Source organism: Nelumbo nucifera, chromosome 1 (genome assembly GCF_055504915.1).
Source record: "Nelumbo nucifera cultivar China Antique chromosome 1, China Antique-T2T, whole genome shotgun sequence".
Taxonomy (NCBI): domain Eukaryota; kingdom Viridiplantae; phylum Streptophyta; class Magnoliopsida; order Proteales; family Nelumbonaceae; genus Nelumbo; species Nelumbo nucifera.
In genome coordinates, this window is record NC_142649.1 from 7,660,452 (window position 1) to 7,669,915 (window position 9,464).

Consider the following 9,464-nt stretch of genomic DNA (forward strand, 5'->3'; position numbering starts at 1 on the left):
CATGCGTACCTTTGCCTTGAGGTTTCATGTCTTTATATACTAGAGTAGTCGTGGGCCTTACGCAAGATCTCCGAGATCTCCGGGTTGTGCAGATAAGGTTTGCTCCATTTTTGAAGGAGAGCAGTATGTTGATAAGGTTTATCGTTTACCTTCGATTCAGGCGGTGCCAGGACGAGTTCATCGTGATCTCGAGAAATTCGGGATCCATTGGGGAGGCCTTTGGAGTCGGTTATGTGACGTTTCGACTCATTAGCTCCGAGCTGGTACTTCGATTCTTTATTCCTAAACTGTATTGGGTGTTGAGGTGTCCTTTTGTCGACGTGGTTTTTTAGGATTAGGTGGCTGGACACCCGAACTCCGAATGTTGCGAAATGAGTTCGTTTGGCTGAGTTGTCACCCCTTGAACAGATTGCGTCTACGTGTCCCCTTCTTACTAGGTCGTGCCAAATCACCCCTCATCAATATGCATAATATTATTTTTAGTATTATTTGTTTTAAATTAAGTGGGAATTGAGACCAGATATACTCAATTTTTCTATTTATATTTTGTAATATAGATTTTTTGTAGAATGAGATGTGCGTGTGGATTAAATCCAAGTGAAAAGGTGGGGAGGGAGGGAGGGAGAGGGAAGGGGAATGAAAGAAGAGGATGAACAGAATGTGAGAGATGCTAGGAATCATAGTTTTATTAGAAACTATACCAAAATAAAACGGTTTGGTTTGATCTGAAAATTTCTCGTACTGTAATTTATTGGTTTGGTCTAAGATCTCCAAACCGCACCAAACCAGACCTTGAATGCTCCTATGAAAAACGAAAGAAAATAAAAGCATACAATTTCAAGGTTGATGAAGAGTCTTATCTCATGGAAAAATGAAAACTTGACAGTTTTGTCTTTTACAGAATTAAGAAGGTTGGATACTGAACTGTGTCTTTCCGGTATCATAATTGAACCCATAACATATAGTTTGTCCCATTTGATCCAAATGTTTGAATTTCTTACCTACCAATTATACATGTTCATGGGCCGGGCCGAGCCGGGCTCAGGCTGGGCTTTCATTTGTCATTAAGGGAAATATGCTTAGCCCGAGCCTGAGCCCGCGGGCCACACACATGCGGACTGGGCTTTTTGACCCGAATTTAAGCCCGCGGGCCTATAACCACGTTCAAGCCCGTCGGGCTACCCGGACCATGAACATGTCTACTACCAACCTAAATGAAAAAATAAAAAATACTTTAAATTTTAAATTGATTTTAAAAACATAGATTTTTGTACTATCAAAATTATTGTATATGGATTTAATCAGTAAAATTTAATAATGAAAAAACAAATACCTTATAATAAATAAGAGAGAGAATAAGAGTTAAAACCTTAAATATGAGATTTAATGAGAGGGGATTAAATGAACTAAATAATAGTGCTCAACTTACATGTATATATGTATATGATATAAATAATATTGTGGTCCAGGCCATGCCTTAATTACAGGGCCCAATCCCAACTTAGACATGCAAGCCAGGGCTTAAATTGAGGCCCAAGGCTGGAATTTTGCAGGCCAAGATTCATGACCGAACTAGAAATGATCACATTAAATGCCTTATAAACTCCTTGCAGCAGGTTATGGAATTGAATTGTTTGTCATGATATGAAATCCCATGGGGCCAACTGTCACAAAATAGTTAGAGGGGCTGTGTTTCTCCCCATAAAGTATGAGAGAGCCCCTGTAATTTACTCCAAATTTAAGTATATATAAGCATACATATTTAGGGTCCATTTGGTTCGTAGTTAAAATCAGAATCAAAATCGAAATCTGCCGGAATCGGGATCAGAATGGTCCATTCCCATAGTATGTTTGATTCAAACAGAAATGAAAATGGAAATTAAAATCAGTAGGAATGGAATTTCATTCCCAAGAGAAGGACAAAAAATAGCCATTCTCTCAAATAGGGGAATGCCATTCTAATATAAATAGGAATATAATTCCAATTTTATCCAACCAAACAATTGGAACCAGAATATTCCAATTCTAAACCCCTATTTCCGCAAACCAAACAAGGCGTTAAATTGAATTAAATCGAATCATATCGGAAAGGGGTGGATCCATCATATTTCATCCAATCCTGACTGGATCAAATTCAAATTAGAATGTGGAGAAATGGGTATCCTCAGTTATCAAAGTTGAAGGAGAAGTCAAGTGCCTTCTCTTAATTAATTCTGTCACATTGAACATCAGGACGATTTCAATTTATTTATACTAGAAGTCGCATCATCACATGGGTATCACTTTCTTGTGAAAACCCCTTATCCTTAAGACCCTTTTTTAAGCCCTAAGGCTCATTCTTTTTTATCAAACAAAGTCCACTCACCATCTTTTACTCCAGTGGTCCAGACCTCCACCTTCTGCTCCAATGTTGGACATTCACCATAGTCAAATCAATCACATGGAGTGTCATAAATGGAGAGAGAGAGACCCAATTAACATATAGATTAGGGGTGATCATGGGCTGGGCTGGACTAGGATTAGCACCTATGATCAGGACTATAGCCCAAGCCTGAGCCCATGACATTAAGTACAGTCTACACTATATTAAATATACATAATACTTTATATTACATAACATACTCAAAAAGAGAACAAATATAAGATTCCAGCCAGAATATGATATAATATTATGGGTCAGGCCAGGCTTAGAGTATTGGGCCCAAGCCCAACTTACAAAGTTTTGGGCCTGATATAGGCCAGGGCCCGAGCCTAGGCCAAGCATGAATAGAAGAATCACCCCTACTATCTTTGAAGGAGCAAAATCACAAAATTTCTGATATTAGACCTGAGAGAAGACCTTGCCCTCAAAAATAATTTTATTTGGTATCTTCCAAACATGCCACAAAGTGATGGTCCTTAATGCAAACAAGGAATCAATCTTAAACTTAGCACATTGTTCAAGCCAGCCAATAAAATCACATTGACTAACTGAATCCGGTTCCATCCCTAAAATTGACTCCAAACCAGATTGGTTGGACCATTTCGCATTCAAAAAGGAGATGGTTAATAGTAAGCTCTTCGACTTGTTATTTTTGATAATGACTGAAGTAGTTAAATTGAAAGACTTATTGATTTTTCTATTATAAAATTTAAGGATATATTGATGTACCCAATTTAAGCTTTAGTCATTAAAGAGCTAAGAAGGGCACAACCTCGTAAAAATCCTATTTACTAAAACACAAAACGATGACGTTTCAGTTCAGCATCTTGGGCTTTTGTCAAACGGGCCCTAAATTCTATCATATCAATCAAACACACTAGGACCAGTTCAACATTAATTTCAACCGATGTTTTTTAGTCTTTTCGGTCCCCCCAAAAAAAGACAGCCCGTACCAGGGTCACACGCCAAAGGGATGGATTGGAGTTCAGAATGGGAAAGTCTTACAAGAAAACTCTTAACTGCAATTAGTTGTCCAACGACTTAGCAGAACCATAATTTCAGATTGTCAGACCATTACCTGTCCAATCTGATGTAGTGACTTCTCTTTTTTTTTTTTTTTTTTAAATTAAAAGAAAAGGAATTTTGACTCCAGACCCTTTAAAAAGAAAAAAACAAAAACCTATTTTGGATCTTTAACTATGGATAAAAAACCAATCTAAGGCCAAAACGGACGTCTTCACCATTCCATGAAAAATCCGGTTAACTGTCGTTTCGATTTCAATTTGATATTTTTAAAAAACTGAAAGTATGGCTTTGGTTTTGGCTAACCAATATAGAAAACTGGTAGTTAATTGAATCGATCGGTATATATATAATTCTATATATTTTAGATATATTTATGTATATTATATTTTTTATACATTATAAATTAATAAATATGTATTATATATAAATATATATATATATATATATTTATAATATATAATATATTATTTATTATTTAAAATATAATATTTTATATATATTTCTGATTTTAATTATATCTTTATATATTTTATAATATATTATAAATATAAAAAAACCGAAAAACAAACGAACCAAATCGATGGTTAACTGAATCGGTCAATCAGTTAACTCATTGGCTTTGGTTCGGTTTTCTAGAACCATTGATACCAGTTCGATTCCAAAAATAAGCCCACAATTCAATTAACCAAATCGTGAACACCCCCTACACTGATCAAGTCAAAATAAATCTAGGAAATTGTAGGTGGATCACACTTAATATTCCCACTCGTTCACATATGATCAAGAATAAAACAAGAATAATTATTTATTTAATAATTAATTGATAAAAATATTAAGAGGTTTTTATAGTTTAGTCCACCACAGAAATCTAACCCCCACCATAGTGGGTTGATAAGAAATTCACGGATAGGATGCGATTTGGAGGGGGGGAAGGGGCTACTAGCAGAATAGGAGGGGCTACTTATTCACATTTTTTTTTCTCTCAAATAATTATTTTTGTTTAATAATTAATTAATAAAATATTAATTATAGATGGGTCTCACTTGTTCACCTCTATCTCTCTCTCCTTCGTCTCTACTACTACCACTGACCCTTCGAGAGCCACGGACCAATCTCAATCATCAATGTTCTTCAATTAAGAGACGCAGTAGTAGTAGTAGCAGCTTCAAACCCTAATCGAGGTGCTCGTGACTCGTGAGAGGTGGACGTACGTGATATTTTGGCAATCATCTGTCGACATTTCTTGCTCCGATGGGGCGATGGGTACTACATACAAGGGTGAAGAAGAAGAAGATAGTATAAAGAGGAAGGTGACAGTTTCTCCAATGGAGCAAGAGCACTAGAAAAAGGTACTTAGGAGCTCAATTCATTGATTTCTGGCGCCCCACCCACCTTCTACCATCAGCCAATTGATTTAATTCCAATAATCTTGAGAATAGTCCTTGTCTACGCAACACAAACGGATTAGGGCAACAGTGAGGCCATACAACAGCACAACCTAGAAGAAGGAAAGAGAGAGATGAACAAGTGAGAATTTTAAGTGGGATTCACTTATAATTAATTTTATTAATTGTCAAATAAAATAATTATTTGAGGGAGAGATATGAATAAGTGCACCTGCCTGTGAATAAATGGGTGGAATCCACCTATAATTAATATTTTTATTAATTAATTATTAAATAAAAATAATTATTTTTGTTTTATCCTTGGTCACATGTAACCAAATCGTGGAACCCACCTATAATTAATATTTTGACTTGACCAATGCCTCATCAGTGAGGCTTATTATTTTATTATTTTTCTAATAGAACCGTGAACGACGTCTGTAACATCATCCATTTTGGCCTTTTCTCAATAGTTCAAGGTTGAAAATGACATTTTTTGAAGTTTAAGGTCAAAATTGGCCTTTTCCCAAAGTTCATGGGTCACTAGAACCAAAAATCCATTTAAAAAAGACCCCCTATACTATGAGGCCATTGATAATTACTGCCTTGAACTTTCACTTGTGACAATGATCCCTCTGAGCTTTCACTTTGTCATAAATACCCGTTCTGACTGGTCAGTTAGATGATGGATTATTAGTACCCACCTAAACATTCCTTATTTTATTTTTCTCACCATTTTCTCTTAAACCTTAATTGACCCTAAAGTACATCCATTTTCTTTAAGGGGGCGTTCTTGTTTTGGATTTTGAGAGGGGGGAAAGTTGGTCAAAGTTTATTTTCCTAGACACTACTTACCCAGGAAAGTGATACCCAGATGGGTGAATAACTTTCCCACATAGGGGGAAAGTTGGCAACACTTGAACGGGACAAAAATGCCCATTTTACTAATGAATTTTTATGACTAAAATGGCCATTGCCTTATTTACCTAGGAAATAAAAGAACATGGGTAAATGCATTTACCTGGATAAGTAATTTACCAAAAAGTGAACGGGGCCTAAATGAAACCAGCTAAAATAACAAGAATCAATTCACATATATAGAAAAGCAAGCTAGTTTCCCTAAATTCTTGTTTCATTTCAGTATCTCACTAATATGAATGTCTCTCTTCATCTTAAAATATAAAAAATATCTGCTCCTTTCTCCAATAAGCCAAGAAAAACCAAACAAAACCTTAAATTTATATCTATCAGAAATAAACTTCTATCATTTCATTTGAATATTGAGTCTAACCAGAAATCTACAAGGATCTATTAAAGCAACCGAGAGGATTTTAATATTATATTAAAAAAACTAATAGATTCATAGGTCATTTAAATAAGTAAGAAAAAGATAGTCCGAGGATTTAAAAAATTTTAAAGAACTGAATGAGAATCATTTTCAAACTCTAATAGAAGGGAACATTTGTTACAAAGTGAAAGTTTAGGGGATCTTTGTTGCAAATGAAAATTCAGGGAGATAATTGTCACCGATCCTATAATACAAGGGGCTCTTTATAATTTACCCTTAAAAAAGGGGTTTCTTTGTTTTGAAATCACTTTGTCCTTTTGGTCTCATATGGGTGAGATATACATATTGTCCATGATATAAGAGACACCCAATGACTAAGTGGCCTGCAGGTGTGGTTGATTGTGCCCCAGTTGAGCTGGACGAAGTGGCCTGCAGGTGCTCTTATGCATCAGGAAAAAGGAAATCTCGTACATTGGACCACAAATTAATTAAATGTTAAGAATCAAATGACCATATAATATGTATATCTCAGCCCTAGTTCGTGGCTCTTGGTTGTAGTTATTCTCTAGCATATATAGAACATTGTTTTCTAATCAAATAAAAGTTTATCCTTCCATGTGAAATTATTCTTCAACCCAACTGCCCCACCTTTCTTTCCACATGGTTTGTTCTTTGCGTGAAACTGTAAAATACTGATTGAGAACATTAATCGTTTACATGTGTGATATCTTCATCCTCATTTCCCAAAAATATGGAAAGAGAAGGGAGCTACATGCCTCATATGTGAATTAATGGCTTCTGTCCTGTCGTCCCCACTTGAAACCAACAATGAATATTATTCATTCACTCACAGTAGTGCTAGCTACAGCTTTGAATATATGGAAGGGTTACTTTCAATGAAGAAGTTCCCGGTCGGAAGCTTATCAGGTGGGAGAAGGACAAGCCTGGTGGCAACTCCGGCGGCCTCCTCGGCCGTGCGATATCCCTTGCCACGAGTCATGGACGTCCTAGTGAATCCCGGACAGAAGCAGTTCACGCTCATACCTCTCCCCTCATGGCGCTTTGCCTGAAGCCTAGAATAAGCATTCAAAGCAAGCTTGGACACAGAGTAGTCAGTCCAGTTTACAGGCCAGCCTTGGTCTTCCCATGTCCCACTTCTCACATCTTTGAGGAACTGTCTCACCATGGACTCCACGCGTTCCTCTGAAAGCCCTTCTTCATCTTGCAGAAGCTCTCGTACTTGAGGGTTTCTTACCTTCTACAAGGAACCAACAAAAGCGTAAGTACTGCTAATTACTGGGCTGTAGTGTAGAGATATATATTCTCAACATTCTATTGCATCAAGGCCAGGGCTTCATCCATCACTTACATTTAATAAACCCAGTCGTGAGCTAACGTTCAGTATCCGGCTTATGGAAGCTGATCGACGAAACAATGGTAGAAGAGCCTCTGTCAGCAGCTTTGGCCCATAGAAGTTGGTCTTGATTACTGTTTCAGCATGCTCCACTGAGTTCTCACCGATCCTATTGAATGACACTGCCGCATTGTTTACCTGTGTGGATATATATGTGTTTCTTTTTTAATTAACCAGAGTTCTGTTCTACTGCTAATATTACAAAACTCGGTCCTGATTACTGTTTCAGCATGCTCTCTCAAAGAAGGAATCTGATCTTTATGGTCAGAAACCCCACAGAAAACTTGGGAAGGGTTTTAGTTTTGATTCAATTAGCTTCTTTCACTGAGCCGGTTGGAAGAAACTACACCGGAAAATCTTTTTTTTTTTGGCTCAACGATAACATTTTAGGCCTGCTTTCCAGATTATTCATCACCAACATAACTTTAATTGGCTGTCAATATAGGGTCCACCTGTGAGAGCTATCATACAGTGGCTTCTGACTTTACAAGGCCGGCCCCATTGAAAAACCCAGAATGCCCAAACAGACTATTATCATATATTCAACCAAAAAAAAGGCTTTCCGGTGAAGCTTCTTCTAGTAACTTGCTCAAAACGTCTCAGTGAAAGCAGCTCAATGAAAACTGAAGGCCTCCCAAATAGGCCTTGAGCATTCAAAGTTAGCTAAACAAGGAAATATGCTTATTTAGGAGTTTCAACTCTACATCTTAATTACAATTAATCTAATCAAATCCCACCCGCCCCTAAAAAAAAGTCCCAGCACCAATCCCCATAAGCATGATTTACGTTTTTAATTTGTTTTATAGAACTGATGATCTTTGGTCCAGCTTTGCTGTCTGTTAAACAAACTTGTTATTTACTTGAACTGTTCAAAATTAAACAAGAGAATGAAAAAAAGTGCAGCCACCCTTTTGAGTTTGTCCACGTTTCAGTACTTAATCCCTCCCCCATCCCCATCCCCACCCCTCCTGTGTTTCAAAGGATTGCTAGTGATCAGAGACACAAAGTCAGAACCAATAACAAAGGAGAACAGAAGAACCAAAGCTACCAGACGAAGACTACTCATCTATCACCCCTTGCAATTAGCTGTGGGCATATTATCATCAGGCTGTTAATTTGGTTTAAAAAGAGAGAAAGCTTAAGCTTCTCTTCTCCTCCAAGACATGTTACCATTCCCCAATTAGCTAAAATGAATAGATGGGCTTGTGAAGACAAGATTCACTTGTGCAGAGAGCATTCTACTTACGAGAATATCCAGTCCTCCAAACTCTTCTTTCAACCATGAAACGAAGATATCGATTGAAGCAGGATCTGATATATCCAGTTGACAGAATAGCACATCAAGTCCTTGAGCTCTGAGTGAGTGGACTGCTTGTTGACCCCTAGATACATCTCTAGATGTCAGGATCACAGTTAATCCTAGCTCTGCAAGCTGCTTAACAATTGCAAAACCAATCCCCTTGTTTGCTCCGGTGACAACAGCAATAGTATCCTCGGACCACCATCTGCAAGCTCCAAATTATCTCATGTCACATAGCAGAAGTTGGATACATAGAGGATAACTCATTGTTAGAGAGAGAGAGAGAGAGAGAGAGATAGAGAGAGAGGGAGAGAGAGAGAGAGAGGTCACTTGATTGTGGAGAGACAAGGAGAGGAACTTGACCTGGTTGAGGAGAGGGAAGAAACTTCAAGTTCCTTTGTACCCATTGCAGAGAAATGATAGAAACTTGCCAAGAGAAGACAGCACAAAATTAACCATGGTCCATAAATCTATATCTATATTTTATAGAGAGAGCCAAGAGTCCAATCACCTCAATGCTGGCCTCCTTAGCCCCTCATTTCTCACACATGGGTTATTTAATTTTAAATTAAATTATATATTATATACAAGAATTCAAAACAAAATCCTATTGGGTCTTAATCCCCTCT

General features: G+C 37.2%; 1 protein-coding gene across 2 annotated transcripts; it reads right to left on the reverse strand.

The window, feature by feature from the left end:
• Window positions 1-6,333: 6,333 nt before the first annotated feature.
• LOC104586992 (short-chain dehydrogenase/reductase 2-like) lies at window positions 6,334-9,314 on the reverse strand. 2 transcript variants are annotated; one of them, XM_088896463.1, is made up of 4 exons: window positions 9,166-9,291; window positions 8,782-9,040; window positions 7,491-7,673; window positions 6,334-7,379 (listed from the first exon to the last, which is right to left on the reverse strand). In XM_088896463.1, exons 1-4 carry the CDS (start codon window positions 9,240-9,242, stop codon window positions 6,984-6,986), a joined length of 915 nt encoding a protein of 304 aa, XP_088752589.1. In that variant the 5' UTR covers window positions 9,243-9,291; the 3' UTR covers window positions 6,334-6,983. The 2 variants fall into 2 exon arrangements, with proteins under 2 accessions (XP_088752589.1, XP_010242706.1); XM_010244404.3 differs by having other exon boundaries at window positions 6,337-7,379; window positions 9,199-9,314.
• Window positions 9,315-9,464: the final 150 nt, after the last annotated feature.

Bases quoted from the DNA above. Each gene is read 5' to 3' on its own strand.
- LOC104586992 (XM_088896463.1), bottom strand. From the start codon at position 9,242: ATGGGTACAAAGGAACTTGAAGTTTCTTCCCTCTCCTCAACCAGGTCA. The intron at 7,674-8,781 runs GTAAGTAGAATG...ATATCCACACAG, and splicing joins TTGGAGGACTGGATATTCTC to GTAAACAATGCGGCAGTGTC. The intron at 7,380-7,490 runs GTAAGTGATGGA...GGTTCCTTGTAG, and splicing joins CACGACTGGGTTTATTAAAT to AAGGTAAGAAACCCTCAAGT.